The sequence below is a fragment of the Plecotus auritus genome (genome assembly GCF_963455305.1).
Source record: "Plecotus auritus genome assembly, chromosome: 7".
NCBI classification, from domain to species: Eukaryota; Metazoa; Chordata; class Mammalia; order Chiroptera; family Vespertilionidae; genus Plecotus; species Plecotus auritus.
In genome coordinates, this window is record NC_137774.1 from 37,167,844 (window position 1) to 37,186,814 (window position 18,971).

An 18,971-nucleotide genomic window follows, 5' to 3' on the forward strand; every position below is an offset into this window, starting at 1 on the left:
ATACCATGCATTTGCTCCCACATTCCCATATGCCACTTCAAGTGCCCCATCCCCCACAAAAAATATAAAACACACACACAAAACCCACCAAAAAACCCTCTTTTTCCCCCTCTAAAGTGTTTCAGAACCATTAAAACTCTTGGTAGGTTTGGAATGGCAGAATGATATGTTTGGAGCTGGATTGGATCCATTTTCCCCATGGGCTATAACAAAGGTTTCATTTTAAATCCTGACACTGTGCAGCACTCTTTCTGGTCGGAGGTGGAGAGGGGGGCTAGCACTTCTCATTACGAGAATAGCAGAGTTCACTCTGCTTGAAAAGCAGCCACACTGGGCAAGTTTCAGAGCCATGTGTCTCCGTGTTGAAAGGCGGTAGAGAGCCAACACAGAACGACATGACAGAGTGTCACGTGGGACAATCTTGCTTCGAAGCTGTGTCTGAGGAAACCTCTTCCCTGGGATGGGAATTGAAACAGATCCATTAACACTCCCTAGATCAGACTGGGGTCTGAAAGGAGCACGAGGCCTAATGTCCGTATCTTCTTTTTTTTTATTTGTTTACTTTTTTTAATCTTCCCTTCGCCTTTCAACTCATTCGACATCAACAAAAGAAAAAAAATCAAATGCATAAGGATATTAGAATAACTTCAGTTCTGAGATATGAGGGAAGATGGATCTCCTCAGACAAAATCACTTTGTCAGGAAGTATCTGAGGGACACTCAGATAAAAGACTCTTCCTCAGCCCTAACCGGTTTGGCTCAGTGGATAGAGCGTCAGCCTGCGGACTGGAGGGTCCCAGGTTCGATTCCGGTCAAGGGCATGTACTGGGGTTGCGGGCACATCCCCAGTAGGGGGTGTGCAGGAGGCAGCTCATCGATGTTTCTCTGTCATCGAAGTTTCTAACTCTCTATCCCTCTCCCTTCCTCTCTGTAAAAAATCAATAAAATATATTAAAAAAAAAAAAAAAAGACTCTTCCTCAGAGCTCAATAATGGGGCTTCTGGTTCCCAATTTTGTAACTAAAACGTTATTTGATTTTGGCTTCAAATTACCTATAAGTAGTTTTATGTCTTCCTCTTTGCTCCACCCCATACTATAGAACAAAAATCATACTAAAACTGAGATAATGACAGAATACAATTTATGTTTAGAAACAACCCACAAAATAGAATTATGGTTTTGATGGATACATATGTAAATATGTAAATGCAGTAAAAAGGTCTGGAAGAATATATAACCTGATGTCTAGTGTTATCTCTTTGGAGAGCACAGGGGCTTGAGGAGAGCTGAAAGAAATTTTGGCCTTAGCTATAATGTTATGTTTTTAGAAGGAGATTTTGTGTATTACTTAATAATTGTTAGCTAAGATGCAACAATAGCAGTAGCAGCAGAGGAGAAGAGAAAGCATAAAAAGATGGTAATTTATAACAGCAAAAAATTGGAAGTAGCCTAAAATGCACAGTAACAGCTGGTGGTTAAGATGGCACATCTGTAAAATTTAATTCTATTTCTTAAAACTTGTATTAGATTTTTTAATCATGTTGGTAAAGTTTTACTAATATTAAATGAAAAGTTTTAAAGTAGTTTAATCTGAACCCTTCTGACATATATTTATAAAACTAAATGTGTGTGTGATGTATATAGAAAAAAGATAAAACTATCAAATGTCAACAGTGGATAGTTATCTCTGGATAGTGAGAATATGGTTAACTTTTTCTTTCTTCTTTTTGCTGGGTTTTCTAAATATTTTATGTGATTTACAATAAGCACTATGTACAATAAAAAGATTTCTCCTACAATGCATACTACTGACTTTTATATAAAACAATTATAATTTTACAAGGATATCAAAATACAAACATTATATTTTTAACAATTCCAAGTCCAAAATAAATACATCAGTTTTTGAATTCCAAGAGATCTTAAAGCAGTGCAAATAGCATGATGAGGCAAGCAAGTGAAAACTAAACTGGTAACTTTAACCAACGCAATAACAGGAAGCAAAATTATTATATTTATCACAAATCAAAAGTCTATAGGCTGCCGGCTTCTTGACTTCCCTCAGTGGAGTCCAAAGGCAGGTCTGATCTGCCTGCCTCTCACTAGGAAAGCAAGTGTCTGTTAGGAGCCATTCTATACCCTGACTGATTCCTCTTCCTGTGCCTGAGAGGATTCTGTCCCAATCCTTTAAAACTGCAGAAGATACAATCATTTTCAGGCTATGCATTTAACTGACTTAAGGGACTGCTTTCTGAAGTGGTCTCTAGAGACACCTTATCTCATTTGAATGGCAGTTTTAAGAAACCAGTCTTTCAGACAACACGGAGTGACTCAGACAGTGACTTAACGGGGCAGGACCCAACCTCTTAGATGCTAAGGAACACAGCTGAGATAGACAACATTGTCTTTGGAAAAGAATCAGGCTTCCTAACTCTTCTCAACTTCTTAATTTTAAAAAACTGAACAAGACAAAAGCAACCCAGTAGCAAAGAAATAAAACTAAGCCGAGTGGCAAGGGTAGACATTAGAGAAAAAAATCACAGTGCTACAGAACATAAGGACTGGATAGCTTCTACTTAACTGATAAGGAAACCGAAGCCCACAGAGGCTCTGACTTGTTCCCTCTCAAGGTCTTGTAACTAGTCAGTGGTGAAAAACAAGCTGTTTGGCACTTGATTCTATCTAACACTCCAAGCCTCTTTTTTCACTGTATGCTGAGAGAGTAAGGAGGCTTGGGTTGCACACAGTAGGCATTCAAGCATATGCTAACGCAATTTGAAATGCTGGGCACAGAGAAAATGAAGACTGGAGAGCAACACTGGGGCTTTTCTCAAAAGGCAGGCCAGACAGTGGATGTGTCTTCAGCTGCTCCCCATTACAAACTCCTCACTCTTAATTCGTTTTCAACGCCTCCGACATTTCACATCTTCTTGGTAATTAGGCAACAGTCCATGTTGTTGTGTGTGGCTTGGGCTCATTGCTTTTCTAGTCTTACAGACTTCTATACTTTTTTTTTTTCCAATAGAAAAGTTTTTGCTGTTTCTGCCTTCCAGAATAAATATGGGACTCAATTCTCTTTCACCTCCAGGGGAGCATAGGACGAATAGTCATTAAGAGGCTGGAGCGCCTAGACTTTACATACGTTCTCCTCATGTGAACACTACTATAACTCACTTTTTATGAAGGTGCAACTGGATTGGCCTTATCTTTTGCCAAGAGAATATGTTACATGCAGGGATGGAAGAGATGCTGAAAAATAAACTGGACCACAGCAAACCATCTCTGACAAATGAGATAATCTTTAAAGGATTCCAGAAAAGAAAATTCCTGAACATCTTCTCTGTGAAGTTTTCTTACACCTAGCCCAAATCTCTCCAGCTGCAACATAAGCCTACTTTCTCTTGCTGTCTTCCCACAGAAATCAAAACTACCTGGTTATAACTCTTTTATAGTTAAACACAGTTAGGAGAACGAACAGCTGTCTTTAAATAACCCTTTTTTTTTAACCTTAACTTTTTTAAGATCAATTTTTCCTCTAGAAATCATTTTCTAGCTTTTTAATCATTACTGTGATTATTTCTCAAGCCTCCTCCAAAAATACATAAATCTAAATGTGAGAATTTTAAGAGGGGAAAAAATATTAATGCCTAACTTGATAAAAATATATCCTAAATATTCCTACATTCCAGACCAAGATTTATAACTTCTTTAGTCCCAAAAGTCTCTAAAAAAGCTAACAAATACCTAGAGCAGTGGTTCTCAATCAGGAGCCATTTTGCCCCCCAGAGAACACTTGGCAATGTCTGGAGACATTTTTAATTATCACAACTGGGGGTTGGGGGTGGGGGGCACGATGCTACTGGCATGTAGTGGGTAGAAGAAGCCTGGGATGCTGTTAAACATCCTACAACGCACAGGACAGCTCCCTACAACAAAGAATTATAATGCTCAAAATATCAATAGTATAGAGATTGAGAAACTCCGACTTAAAGCAACATGGTACGTGAAAATTTAAAGAACATGAGAAAAGGAGAGAAAAACTGAGTGAAAAGGTAGTAAGGGAAAGAAAGATTTAAAAAATGAGAACTGAAAAAGATGATAAAGAGATAAAGAACCAAAGTAGCTATTTTAAGTGCAGTACAATAGTACTTCCTGCTATAAAATGATACTGATATCATCTTGCCCACTTGAAACTTCAGCTTTACATTACTCACTAATAACTGACCTGGGTCTACTATAACCTACCTACTAGAATATGAACTACAATCAGGGGTCCTCAAACTTTTTAAATAGGGGGCCAGTTCACTGTCCCTCAGACCGTTGGAGGGCCGGACTATAGTTTAAAAAAAAAACTATGAACAAATTCCTATGCGCACTGTGGGCCCGGGATGAGTTGGCTGCTAAGCAGGACAGGCAGCGGCACCCAGCGGGCCGGATAAATGTCCTCAGCGGGCTGCATGTGGCCCGCGGGCCGTAGTTTGAGGACCCCTGAACTAGATCCTTCTCTCCAATCTTTCTCAGTCTATCCATTTCTGTAATGGTTCACTCATTCATACAACAAATATTTACTGAGCATCTAGTACATGATAGGCACTTAGATACAACACTGTTAGGCAAAAACTCCTGCCAGAGTAGAGCTTATATGGGGGTAGGAGAGGCAGTGAGAGGGGAGCTACTGATGCACCTAGTTTACTTTTCCTAAGTGAATCACCTCACACTTCTTTCTATTAATAGGGATACATCTATTGGTAGTACTCCGTTTCCCAAGTCATTTAAATCAAGACTACCTTTGTGATAATCATCACTGTCACTCTTATCTATGTTGATAACAAATGAATATGTAATAAGCATACTTTCTAGTTCACCATCCATAGAATAATGTTTCTTCAAAAAAGGACAAAGCCTTTCAGCCTCTCCCACTAAGAAAACACTCTAGAGCATTAGAGATAAACTTACAAGGTTATGACAGAAAGTGAAAGGGAAACACTGACAACAACAGTGAGATCTATAATCCGAAACAAATCACCTCAAAGGGTAGCTTACAATAAAACCTCCAAGTCAGAAAACATTAAAATGCAGAAGAGCTCTCTAAGAGCACCACCACCTAGTCCTCTCCGAGACGGAAGAGGCACTCAACGCACACGTGCTCTGACGTGCAGGCGTTAGTCAGGCTTTAGGATCGCTAGTTTTATACAGTGGAAAACAACTCTGATCCACCAAAGGAACACTCAAAACTTGATCTCTGTCCAGGGATTTAATGGGTGAAGTAACAGGGTTTTGCACACACAGCACCTTCCCTGAGATTTATATGTAAATCCATGGGAGATGGTGAAACCATAGAAAAGTTTTAGCATTTACTGAGATCAGCAACTTGGTACAGGAACCTGAGCATAGAAGCAAGGGGTGTGGTTCAGGAGGGAGAGAAAATGTTGGAGGGAAAAAAAATGTGGCTCTTCTCTTGAAGGGAAAATGAGTGGACAGTATTCTTCCCAAGGAGGACCCTTGGCAGTTGCACCCAGGAAATGAGCATGACTTCTGTAAGGAGCTTACTAGGGGCTGAGATGGAAGGCAGAGGAAAGAGAAACCCAGAGGGATTAAGAGTGGGGGGTTGAGAAAAGACTATGTTTAAAGGGGGCTTTAGTAAAGGTAGAGAAAGAAGAGACACAGGGATGGAGAATCATATTTCCCAAACTTCATGAGCAAAGTAGGAGTGAGTGAAGGGAAGAGAAGGTGGAGGCCTCTAAGAATTCACACCCTGTGCCCTCAGTTACAAACACAGTCTAGTTGCTAACAATATTAAATTCCAAAATGACTTGTAATGTAGGAAAATAAAATAAACATCCTGCACACTTACCCAATCCGGGTAAACAGCTTCCCATGGGCATGGAGAAAACTGAGGATGAACCTTTTGTTCAGCTGCATGGGAAAAAGAGAGGAGAAAACAATTAAACTTTCCCCAGTTTCCTGTTACTGAACAGAGTCCCTAGTGACACAATAACCTGGCCAGGGTCTAAGGGGTGGGCACTAGGGATGGGAACCAAATAGACATGCCCAAACTCTCACACAGACCCAGGGCACATGCCCAACAGCTGCTGCTCAGCTGAGCCAAAATGACAGCAGCCTCAGTGAGCAGACAGCACCCTCTGCTGGCAGCAGTGCCTGTGTGCAGGGAATGAAGAGTTGAATCCCAACTAAGCTGGGTGGAAAGATGCCTGAAGCTCTCTATCTAAATCTAGGAGCCACTCTTGCACCATAATGATGGAAATGAAACACTGACATGGACAGGGATAATACTGATTTTGGATAAGTCTCTAATCTTATTTATTAGCTATTTTTCTATCTAACCAAGAAAGCAGGACTCTTCTTTGGTAAACAAGGATAAAGTAACCCACCACTAACTAGCTCATCAAATTATACTTCTCCATGTTTTAAGACTGAAGTTCAATTTCAAGGTCTGGAGCTGAAAATTCAAGTGTCTACAGGAGGCCAGGTTTGAAATAGGCTGGTAGGGACAGTAGTAATCCATGGCTGGTCCACTCTTTATGGACCCAGGATTATCATTTCTTTCCTTTTTTTTTTTTTTTTTTTTTTTGGTCTTTTAAAGAAGAGCTGAAAGCTGGGTTTTGTTTTTTTTTGTTTTGTTTTGCTTTTTAAATATATTTTATTGATTTTTTTACAGAGAGGAAGAGAGAGGGATAGAGAGATAGAAACATCGATGAGAGAGAAACATCGATCAGCTGCCTCCTGCACACCTCCCACTGGGGATGTGCCCGCAACCAAGGTACATGCCCTTGACTGGAATCGAACCCGGGACCCTTCAGTCTGCAGGCTAAAGCTCTATCCACTGAGCCAAACTGGTTTCGGCTGAAAGCTAGGTTTTTATGTGAAATCCTCTAGCTTTTAAATGTTGGCTACTAATGAAAAAAAAAAAAAGTAAACATTAGGCAAGCCCAAAGCACAAACATGCCAGCCACATCTGGCCCATGAAGTAACAAATTTACAATCTCAGTTCCATGTTCTAGAAAACCTACTGCTATTAAAACTGAGGGGAGAGATTCCTCTGAGCAAAACAAGGCTGGGGGAGGGGAGATTCAACTCCAAAAAAAGCGGAGATAATAAAAGACCAAATCTTGTTGTCATCTTCCCTGGTCTCCTAGAAGCAATATGCTCAGAGGAGTCAAGAATCTTGATCTCAGGGGGGTGATTAGGGCAAGGAACAGTCCAGCACCTCTGGATACTTTGCCCAACAGAAAAAACTCTTTTGATTTACTCCCTTGCAAAACAGAACACCAATCAAGTTATGGCCATTCTATTTCATACAGAAGCTAGGTGTGGGGAAAAAAAGTGCATTCTCACCCCACCAATGACTTCAACGGCAAATTCTGCATACAAACTTCAAGCTTTATCTTTGTTTAAACAAACTACAATTAGTCAGCAATACTGTCTCAAACAATGATTTGTAGTTAAAAAGCTCAAGATGCCCTAGCTGGTTTGGCTCAGTGGATAGAGCATCAGCCTGAGGACTGAAGGGTCCCAGAGAGCACATACCTTGGTTGCAGGCTTGATCCCTGGCCCAGGTTGGGCCGTGTGCAGGAGGCAACCAATCGATGTGTCTTTGTCACATCGATGTCTCTCCCCCTCCCTTCCGCTCTCTCTAAAAATCAACAGAAAAATATCCTCAGGTGAGGATTAACAACAACAATAAAAAGGCTCAGGACACTTAGTTGAAAGTATCTCTCTCTACAGTTAAGTGAGTCAGGGCCAGGGACACTGAGTTCCACGAACAGAAGGAAAAGATGAGGAACTGCTGCAAAATAAATTGCCAGTGGTTATACCAACGTTAGTGGCAAAACCTGGGCTAGCACACAAGTCTCTAGATCTACTGGTAGAGGAAAGTGGTGAAAAACATGGACTTTCCTGTCAAATCTCTGCCATTTACCTGCTGTGGGATCTCAGACAACTGACTGAACCGCCCTACATTTTTCTTTCTATACATGGCGGTAACAGTACCCATATATTAATGGGTTGGTAGCTTGAGATAAGGCAAGTAAAAGCATGCTTGACTTGTTGTAAACACTCAATTGTTAGTTGAACATTCTATCCCAATGAATGATAAAACAAGTAGTAAAATGTTAACAACTAGAGAATCTGGGTAAAGGCTATATGGGAGTTCTTTGTATTATTCTTACAATTTTTCTACAGTTATAAAATTATTTCAAGATAAAAAGATAAAATATCTATTCTCTATTTCTATTTTAACTCAATTATCCCTTTCCCCACAGCTATCATCATAAACTGGTTAACTCATCCATTACCAGGAGAAATCATTTACAACTGGTTATATTTATACATACAGGATACTTTGATAGAAACAAAACAATATTAACCCATCTCATTCAAGGCAATTATCATCCCCTAAGCTACAAGGCAGCTCAGAAATTTAAACAACTTAAACCAGTAAGTGGAAGAATTAGAACTTGAACCCAAGTCCTCTGATTCCAAAAAGTTCTCCTTCCCTTATACTGCATCTAACTCAGGAAGAGAACTGGTGAGCTTTACTCACGAAGGGCTGATGAAAAAATAAGAGCAATAATAAGGTATATTATACTGATAAAATAAAAAGCAGCTCAGTTTACTTTTAAGTTTCCCTTACATATTAGATAGGAAACTCATACTGTATGATCTACAATGCCTCCTGGAGTAAAATGAGAGCACTCCTTGTCTGTTTCTGAATATTGTGGTTCTATCTATACTTCCCCAAGATCCTTTCCTTAGGGGTAATAGATGAAGCCCGAATTTGCACTGGCCATTATTGTATTTTACTATATGTAATAGAAAGTGAATTTCAATGCATTGTGTTTCTACCAGTGTGCAAAAAGGGAATCTTTGGGACCTTTTCAAATTAGAGGCAAAAATACATTATCTCTGACCTTAGTTAATGAGAACCATTGCTTTATTTTTAGTCTGAAAGTATCTGTCACCCTAAACATATAGTTGACCTTTGAACAACATACTTGTTTTTCTTAATAACTTCTTTCCTAGCTTACTTTATTGTAAGAATATAACATTATTACATATAACATACAAAATAGGTATTAATCAACTGTTTATGTTATCGGTAAGGCCTCAGGTAGTTAGTAGTTAAATGAGTCAAGCAGGCTATTAGTAGTTAAATGAGTCAAAGATTATACATGGATTTTGGACGTGCAGGTCATCAGGGCACTGACCCCCCAAATTGTTCAAGGGTCAACTGTAGTTGTTTTGTTTTAAATCACCAACAACACTTCAAGTAGGAAAGGTGTTAAAAATGTAGATGCAGCCCTAACCAGTTTGGCTCAGTGGATAGAGCGTCGGCGTGCGGACTAAAAGGTCCCAGGTTCGATTCCAGTCAAGGGCATGTACCTTGGTTACAGTCACATCCCCAGTAGGAGGTGTGCAGGAGGCAGCTAATTGATGTTTCTCTCTCACCAATGTTTCTAACTCTCTATCCTCCCCCCTTCCTCTGTGTAAAATATCAATAAAATATAATTTTAAAAAAATGTAGATGCATTTTAGAAAGAGGAAATAAGGCATATTATATTGAGAAAGTAGGTTTGTTAGACCTTGACAATATGGGCCTAATCAACAATTGTATGTAACAATATAAAGTCTTCTGTTTTGAAAAACCTAACTGATACCAAGTCCACAGTAAGGAAAGTCTTGTCTTATTTGAGCTTTCTTCCCTCTCCAACACATCATGGACTGACTTTCATTTTTGTAACTTTTTGTGGATTGTTTTGTTGTTGTTGTTTGTTTTTAGAGAGGAATGGGGGGGGGCATCAATGTGAGAGAGAAACATCAATTGGCTGCCTCTTGCACATACCCTGGACCTGTAACCTGGGTATGTGCATTTGGGACCCTGTTTTGCCACCTTTTGGTGTACGGGACGATGCTCAAACCAACTGAGCCACACCAGCCAGGGCATAACTTCTTGTTTTTTAACAATACACTCAGATGGTCTCACTCAGGTAGAAAAAAAAATATTACTCCTCAAATGATGAGACTATTTGCCTCCAGATCTTTCTTGTATATTTACATACTAATCACGTGAAACTAAAAATGCTTCTTAGGTATAGCCCCGAGGAACAGTGTTATAATTATTAAAGGGTTCCTAACACCATTTTAAGTCCAAACCCAAGTCACTATGTATGGACTCCTGAGCCTTTTGTACCATCTAAAAGCAATGAACCAAAGAGACACTAATGGCAGTAGCTGGATGGCTAAGTCTCTAGACACAATTATGTCTGTCCTGCCATTAACTATGGGATTATGAGTAAAATGGTTTAGGCTGTTCCTCAACTATAAAATTTAATTTCCACCATTGGCATTGCCTAACTCCAAGCTGAAAGGACAAAAATAAATATTGTAAATTAAAGCATTTTGAGGAGTAAATGTTTTATGCAAGCCCTGGTAATTATCACTCTAGTGCTTTGTGAACTGTGGAGCAAGGAAGGAGAAAGAAGCTGCTCAGAGACAAAAATATGACACAAGAGGAGAAGATTCTGAAATACACCCAATTTCCATTCCTAAATAGTTGCTCTTGCTTCTAAATAACTGTGTGTAAACTAAATTTATAAAAAATGAATCACTTTAAGGATAGTAAGGGTATTCAATATTAAAAGGAATTCCAATGTGCATTTTTAAAGTGCTTTGGGGAGCATTATCATTCTCTAATTAATCTGTCCAGAATATTTCTACTGTTATATACCAAGTATTTAAAAACACACACACATACATATACATACAAAAAAACTTGGCTTGTTTTTATTTATTTTTTTTTATTTTTTTTATTTTTTAAATATATTTTATTGACATTTTACAGAAAGGAAGGGAGAAGGATAGAGAGCTAGAAACATCGATGAGAGAGAAACATCGATCAGCTGCCTCCTGCACACCTCCCACTGGGGATGTGCCCACAACCAAGGTACATGCCCTTGACCGGAATCGAACCCGGGACCCTTCAGTCCGCAGGCCGATGCTCTATCCACTGAGCCAAACCGGTTTCGGCTTGGCTTGTTTTTAAAAGAAGGTTTTGTCTCTTAGATAAGAGACCAAATTTCAATGGTACCTATTAGTAAATGTCTGGGACTTTCAGAACAGGCAATCAAAGCCCATTTATCATCTCCCTAAAGCACCAAGATCACAGGGTAGAGGAGAGTGAGCACAGAGGTTATGCTGTTTACCTTCATCCCCAAGCTCCTATGCCAGGCAGAGTCAAGAGCAAACCAGAAGACAGGGTCTCAAATGCCAAGGAACTTATAGTCCAAGAACAAAAGATAAACAAATAACATACCAACTTGCCAACTCCCCATTTATGTTCCAAAACCTAAGACAAGGCCTGAGGGCTATGAAGGTGCCAGGAGCACTGCATTTCCCTGTCTCTATCCCTCAGCCAAAAGAAGTCTTTGTGAGAGATGAGATCTAAGATGATAATAAAAGCCCGGCCTGTGTGGCTCAGCGGTTGAGTGTTGACCCAGAAACCAAGAGGTCACCAGCTCAATTTCCAGTCATGGCACATGCCTGGGTTGCGGGTTCAATGCCCAGTAGGGGGCGTGTACGAGGCAGCCGATGGATTATTCTCTCTCATCACTGATGTTTCTCTTTCTCTCTCTCCCTTCCTCTCTCTGAAATGAATAAAAACATATTTTTTAAAAAGTTTGTGGGGCGGGGAGGAGTTTGGGGAGGGAACAACCTGGCACACAAAATGTGGGAACCCTATCAGTAAATCAGTAATGCAATAATCATTTAGTAGAGATAAAAATTATTCCTTAGGACTTGCAGTATTCCTCTTTCTAGGACATAAAGAGCCACACTAAGGCTGAAGTAAAGCAGGAATGGTAATTACTCCTCACCTTTATTTTCTCCACCCCTGAATTGTTCTGGGCAGGATGACAGCTCAATTAGCTCTAATTAAGCACAAGTTTCATGTAAAGATGTCCTACTTAGACAGCTGGATCTGAGCCATGTGAATTCAAGTGTAAAACATGCCTCTTAAAACCACCTCTTCCAACTAATGCACCCCTTGAAACCACGGCTCTCACCCTCACACTGCAGCTTAGTGCTGCCTCAACAAAGTCTTACATTAAAGCAATTTACTGGCTATTATTTCATTATCTCTCCTACTTAATGCCAGCAGACTGGAGGGAAATTGGGCTAAATGTCAAATCAGCAGTCAGTTCCAGAAAATCCAGCCAGCAAGCAGAAGGACTGCCGAGCTTAGAGTACCCGGCAGGCTCTCAGGAGGGAAACTGGCAAATCAGCATTTTTAAAAGGTCTCTAGGTAATTCTGAAAAACAGCCAGATTTGGGGACCACTGGGCTAGATCATGGGTCAGCAAACTATGGCTCAAGGCCAAATCTAGCCTGCTACTGTTTTTTTTGTTTGTGTTGTGTGTGTTTTGGTATGGCCCATGAGCTAAGAATGGATTTTATATTTTTTAACAGTTAAAATCAAAAATCAAAATATTTCATAACCCATGACATTTAAATTTCAGCGTCCATGAATATGGTTCTGCTGAAACACAGCCACATTGTTTGTTTACATACTGTTTGTAGCTGTTTTCCCTCTGCAAAGGCAGAAATGAGTAGCTGCAGCAGAGAATGTATGGTCCAAAGCCTAAAAATATTTACTATCTGGCCCTTCACAATAAAGTTGGATCCCTGTGCTAGATCACCTATAACACTGGTATCTCAAAAATGTTTCTACCTGCACAACACTTGAGAACTATCACACACATGTATTGGAATCAGCAATGATTCTCAAGGGCATGAAGAGGGAGGGGTAGTATGATTTAATAGAAACCCCATTTCCTGGATATTCTGATACCTACCTACCTACCTCCTACCACCTCAGGAGAATCATCAATCTACAGTGTTCCTTCCAATTCTAAAGGCCCAAAAACATATAATTCTACCTAAATCTAACCTTTCTTGCCAGCTTCTGAGCAAGCACCATCCTATTCTATGATCGCAAAAAAACAAAACCCCACCAAATGCCAAAAGACTGCTGCTCTCAAAGATTTTGAACTCAAATATGCTAAAGGCTATAAAGAAATATACTAGTAAATGGGATGTTCCTGGTTTTCACCTTGGAGGCCACTATGAGGCTAAGTGACTAGGTGGAAACAGGACATAACCAGCCCAATAAAGGTTCCACTTAGGCCTGAGGGCCTCTGAACATTTCCCAAAACATCCCTAATCAAAGGAAAGTGCCAGATTAAGGTTTATGAATCCCTGTGCTGCGGTCTGACAATCTATAGCAACCAGTAAAAAGTGCCACCAGTTTAGCATCTCGAGGTTTACAGAAAAAGAGAGAAAGTTCAGCCAAAGGACAACACTGTTGCTCTGACTGGGTTACTTTCTGAATGACTCTTCTTTCTGACTCATCTCTCTCAGTGCCTGGGAACTCTCATGCCCATCCACCCAAAAAGTAGGGGAGCTGGTATAGCCTGTGTCTGAACTGCAACAAAGTAAGAAAAGAGGAAATGGCTGAACCTTCCATTCAGTAATCATGTGGGCAACCAGAAAGCAGTTCTCTAAAGACACAAACACAAATTCAAACCCTATAAATGAATGGGTCGACAGAGGGTGAGAAGGACCCCATACAACAAAAACTTACCTTCTTTGTACATGACACTATGCACGAACTACAGACAAGGCAGAGATAATCCCTGCTCCATGGGTGACACAATTATAAAGTATCAAGACTGAAGAAGTACAGGATGCTGTGTATTTCCACAACAGGAGCACCACAGATCTCTAAAGGAAGAGACCCTTGAGTTGAAACCTGAAGGTTGAGTAAATTAATCAGTTGATTTTGGAGAGAAGCAAAGGGAATGGCATATGTGATGGTCCCAAGAGTGGTACATTATAGACTGGCATGGCCAGGAAAGTGAGTCTACAAAAGGGAGGCTGGAGAAATAAACTGGCCAAGTAGTGAAAGTCCTTGTTAAAGAGTTTGATTTTAATCAAAGCCATTGAAGGGTTTTGAGCAGGGAAATTACAAAAGAAAACCCCCATTTAAAAAACGGACATTCTAGCCCTAGCTCGTTTGCCTCAGTAGACAGAGGGCTGGCCTGGGGATTGGAGGGTCTGGGGTTCGATTACGGTCAAGGGCACCTGCCCAGGCTGCGGGCTGGATCCCCAGTGAGGGGTGTGCAGGAGGCAGCTGATCAATGATTCTCTCTCATCATTGATGTTTCTATCTCTCTCCCTCTTCCTCTCTGAAATCAATGAAAATATAAAATAAAAAGACATTCTAGCTACTAATTTAGAAATTTGGGGGTGGGGGTCAAATGTGTGGAGACCAGGAAACCAGTTAAGAAGCTGTTGCTATCATCCAATGGCAATGGAGACAGAAAATAAAAAGGAGAAAAAATAAAAAATTATTATTCTACACTCATACAATTATGATTCCTGTTCCTAACTACCAGTGGTTCTAATCCTAAATAACTCAATTTACAGAGACCAATAGTGGCCCAGAACCAAGTATGAGTCTTTAGAAAAAGATTCAAACTAAATAAAACACTGACTTCATTATTATAGGTAATTTGAACAGCCTTATTATTTTATTTCCTTTCAATGATATTTTTAAATGGCCTGGCATGGTGTTTGGTACTTAATACATATTCAGTAAGTGACTATTGAAGAACCTATTAAAATATATAGATTTAACAGTGATTAAATAGATGATTCAGATTATACACACAAAAAACACAAGAAAAACAGTGCAATGCTAATATTGATGCTGTATGGCAGTAACATACTCAGCATTAATTGTAAGAATTTAAATTTACCTCTTTTTGGAGGGTAATCTGGCAAAACCCAGACAGAGGTATTTAAAGAAAAACAGAGTTTTATCAGGACATAAGGATTCAGATCTTGAGTAACTGCATTTCCATCTGCTGCATTCCAGCCCAATGGACAGGACAAGACACCATAATTAACATCAGAATAAAAGCCGAAGTCCTGAAAAATGGCCTGCAAAAGGCCTATGCAATAATCATTCTCCACTCCTGCTGCCTCCTATTCCTTAAATGTGCCAAGCATGTTCCCACTCCAGGGGCTGTGTGTTTACTCTCTAGCCTTGATTCCCAAACTTTACAGCACGTTAGACTTGCCTGCAAATAATTTTATTTTAAATATGTTTATTGATTTTGAGAGAGAGAGGAAGAGAGAAACATTGATGCAACAGCAAAACATTCACAAGCTGCCTCCTGCACACCCCCTACTGGAGATCAAGCCCGCAACCCGTGCATGTGCCCTGACTGGGAATCGAACCGGCAATCTTTTGGTGCGTGGGACATCACCCAACCGAGTCACACTGGCCAGGGTGGCCTGCAATTTATTTATGTATTTATTTATTTATTTATTTATTTATTTATTTATTTATTTAATATATTTTATTGTTTTTTACAGAGAGGAAGGAAGAAGGATAGAGAGTTAGAAACATCGATGAGAGAGAAACATCGATCAGCTGCCTCTTGCACACCTCCTACTGGGGATGTGCCCGCAACCAAGTTACGTGCCCTTGACCGGAATCGAACCTGGGACCTTTCAGTCCGCAGGCTGACGCTCTATCCACTGAGCCAAACCGGTTTTGGCTATTTATTTTTTGACCTGCAAATCTTTTAAAAATACATATGCCTGACTTCCATTCCCAAACACTCTAATTTAATTGGCATGGGGGCAGGACCTGGGCATCAGGATTGTTAAAAGCTCCCAGGGATTGTACCATGCAGCAAAGTATGAGAACTACTTCTCTAGTTTATCCTGTTTTTATAACACTTATCACCAATTTTCACACTCACGTGTGTGCACAATACATATGCACAACATGAGAGCAAGAACTCGGTGTATTTTGTTCACCACAGTGAGCTCATAGAAAGTGAACAAATAGCCTTTCTAGTCTGGTCTTCAGCTACTCCTCCTGCATCCACCCTTGCTGATACAACCTACCCATCAGCAACAAAAAATTATTCGTGTTACCCTAAATTCACCACTGCTATGCCAAATCTCCATCTAGTGCCTTCTCATGCACTCCTCTCTATATCTAATAAAGCCCTACTTTCCTTGCTTAAACCGCTCCCTATCCTCTACCTCCAGGCTGAACCTGACATCTTATCCTCAAGGCTCAGAGAATATTTCATATACCTCTGTGATAGTGGGTATCACAGCACATCTTAATTATACATATACATGTCTGTCTTTTGACCAGCTCTGTCCATTGAACTTTTTCATGATGATAGAAATGTACTTTATCTTCACTGGCCAATACAGTAGTCACTAGCCACATGTGGATAATGAGTATTTGAAAGGTGGTTAGTGTATTTCATTTTAATATATTTAAATAGACACACAGAGCCAGCGGCTACCATATTGGTCAGTACAGCTCTAGACTGGGATGTCCTTTAGTGAATTATTAATTCTGACATCACAGGGCAGGACATAATTATGAACAGGTGACAGATGAGTGGATGTAGAGATGGATGAATATGAGAAACTTGGCTCCAAAGATCATAATATCCACACTTTTACAATTCCTGGCTTGCCATATAGTAAAAACAAAAAGACACACTCTGAAGCACAAATAAGGCTCAGCCAATGGGAACAAAGGACTTGAAAAACCTATCCAGTATTCTACACTTCTGTCCAGCTATATAATCTACACAGTGTGGGCAGTGTAGCCTAGAACTTGATTTTAACTATAGGACTACACTTTGCAGAAGCTTGGGGGCAGCCCCCAACTAAGAACAGGTGAATTTATAGAGCTGGCTCTGTGCTCTAGGAGTTAAAAGTTCCCCAAGCTATTCAGACACAATTTAGATATTAAGAGCTCAAGTTTTCCCAGCTGAACAAAATAAGTGTGTCATACTCAACCACCTTAATAATAGTCAAAACTTCTAAAGCAACATCCAGGTGTAAGGCACTATTCTAAGCACGTTATGTCTATTAACTCATTGAACAACAATCCTGTGAGGTAAGGACTACTATTATTTCTAATATTATTTATTGACTAGGGGCCCAGTGCACGAAATTCATGCACTGAGGAGGGGTCCCTCAGCCCAGCCTGCCCCCTCTCACATACTGGGAGCCCTCAGGGGATGTCCTACTGATGGCTTAGGCCCGCTCTCCATTGGGAGCGGACCTAAGCCGCAGTCTGGCCTCCCTTTGTGGGAGGTGACCAGGCTGATCAGGGGAAGGCGCCAGCCCCATCACCCTGCTGCTGCAGCCACTGCCAGTCACCGCAGCCACCAAGGTGTTTTCATCAACACAGACTCCAGTCCCTTCACCATGAAAAAATGACAACTTTCTTTAGGCATTTTCAAGATGTGTCTTTCATAGGATATGACATTTCTTTCTTTATTTTTCTTTTTATCCTCACCTGAGGATATGTTTCCATTGATTTTTTCCCCTTCCCTCCAATCCCAGGCTCGGCCCCTGCCCCTCCCCCCTCTGATTGCCAGCTCGGGCTGCCCAGGCTTTAGGCTTGGGCAGGGCCCCCCCCCCCCCCGCCCCTCCCATCGCAGGCTCAGCCCCTTCCTAAGCCTAAAGCCTCCGCCCCTCCGATGGCCGGCTGGGAGTGACCTGGGTGCCGAGGAGGTTCCCGGGACCCAGGTATGTATGCAAATTAACCGCCATCTCTGTTGGGTTAATTTGCATACTCACTCTGATTGGCTGTGTGCATAGCGGAAGTACAGTCAATTTACATGTTTCTCTATTATTAGGTAAGATTTTAGAGAGCAAGGAAGGGAAGGAAGAAGAAAGGGAGGAGGGTGAACACCGATTTGTTGTTCCACTTATTTATGCATTCACTGGTTGATTCTTGTATGTGCCCTGACCAGAGACTAAACTTGCAACTTTGGCATATTGAGATGACACTCTAAACAAATGAGCCACTCAGCCACAGCCAAGACTACTATTATTTCTATTTTATAGATTTTTATAGATGAGAAAACTAGCAAAGAGAGGTTAAGTGACTTGCTCAAGGTCAACCCAGGCAGTCTGGCACCAGAGTCTGGGCTCTTAATCTTTTTCATCTTTACAAAAAGGCAACCTTTTTGGCACAACCAAAAAAAGATACTGAAGATGTTTATAAAGGCCAAAAGCTAAAGCAACCCCAAGCAATAAGCCACCAATGATTCACTGAGACCACTAGGCCAAACCAATTGAGAAGTCTTGTAGATTAAAAGCAAGTAGATACATCCAGTCCAGATCATATCATTCAAGTCAATGAAAGCACACTTAACTCACCCCAGGATAATGCTAGCCAGAAGTGAGAAAAAAGAAAAGTGAACAAAAGTTTCTTTTCCCACCCTAGCTGGTTTGGCTCAGTGGATAGAGTGTTGGCCTGCGGACTAAAGGGTCCCGGGTTCGATTCTGGTCAAAGGCACATGCCTGGGTTGCAGGCTCGATCCCCAGTAGGGGGCATGCAGGAAGCAGCCAATCAATGAGTCTCTCTCATCATTGATGTTTCTATCTCTCTCTCTCCCTCTCCCTTCCTCTCTGAAATCAATAATATATATATTTTTTTTTAAAGTTTCTTTTCCCTAACAGTAAAATAGTTTAAAAAAAATCCCTAACATTTTTCTCAATAAATCCACAATCTGCCTGATTAATAATAAGGAAATAGTTCTTCAAGAGTCAAAGAATGTGTGTGCCTTAAATCAAAAATATCTGAAAACTTACCCTCCTTCCTACCCACCTACTACAATACAGGAAAACCCCTGACTCGCAGGAAAGGGAGGGGTAAGAACTAATCTAAGAACCCAAAGGAGAACAAAGCTTCAGTTTAAGAAAGATGTGGTCACAAAGAAGGTTTCACAAACCACTCTGCTGTGGGCACCAAAAAGCAAATAACCAGTACAGGGAGCTCTGGCAACCTTGTATAAGATTCAGATTTAAGCAAGGCTCCAAATAAGGGAAGGATTCTGG

At 40.6% G+C, this 18,971-nt stretch overlaps 1 protein-coding gene across 1 annotated transcript in view; it reads right to left on the reverse strand.

Annotated features, from left to right (window-relative positions):
* Positions 1-18,971, reverse strand: part of SMG6 (SMG6 nonsense mediated mRNA decay factor) — a 232,056-nt gene that overhangs the window by 174,784 nt on the left and 38,301 nt on the right. Inside the window, exon 9 of the mRNA XM_080678773.1 lies at positions 5,855-5,916. Coding sequence (XP_080534899.1) covers positions 5,855-5,916 — 62 coding nt within the window. The remainder of the gene's footprint in view (positions 1-5,854; positions 5,917-18,971) is intronic.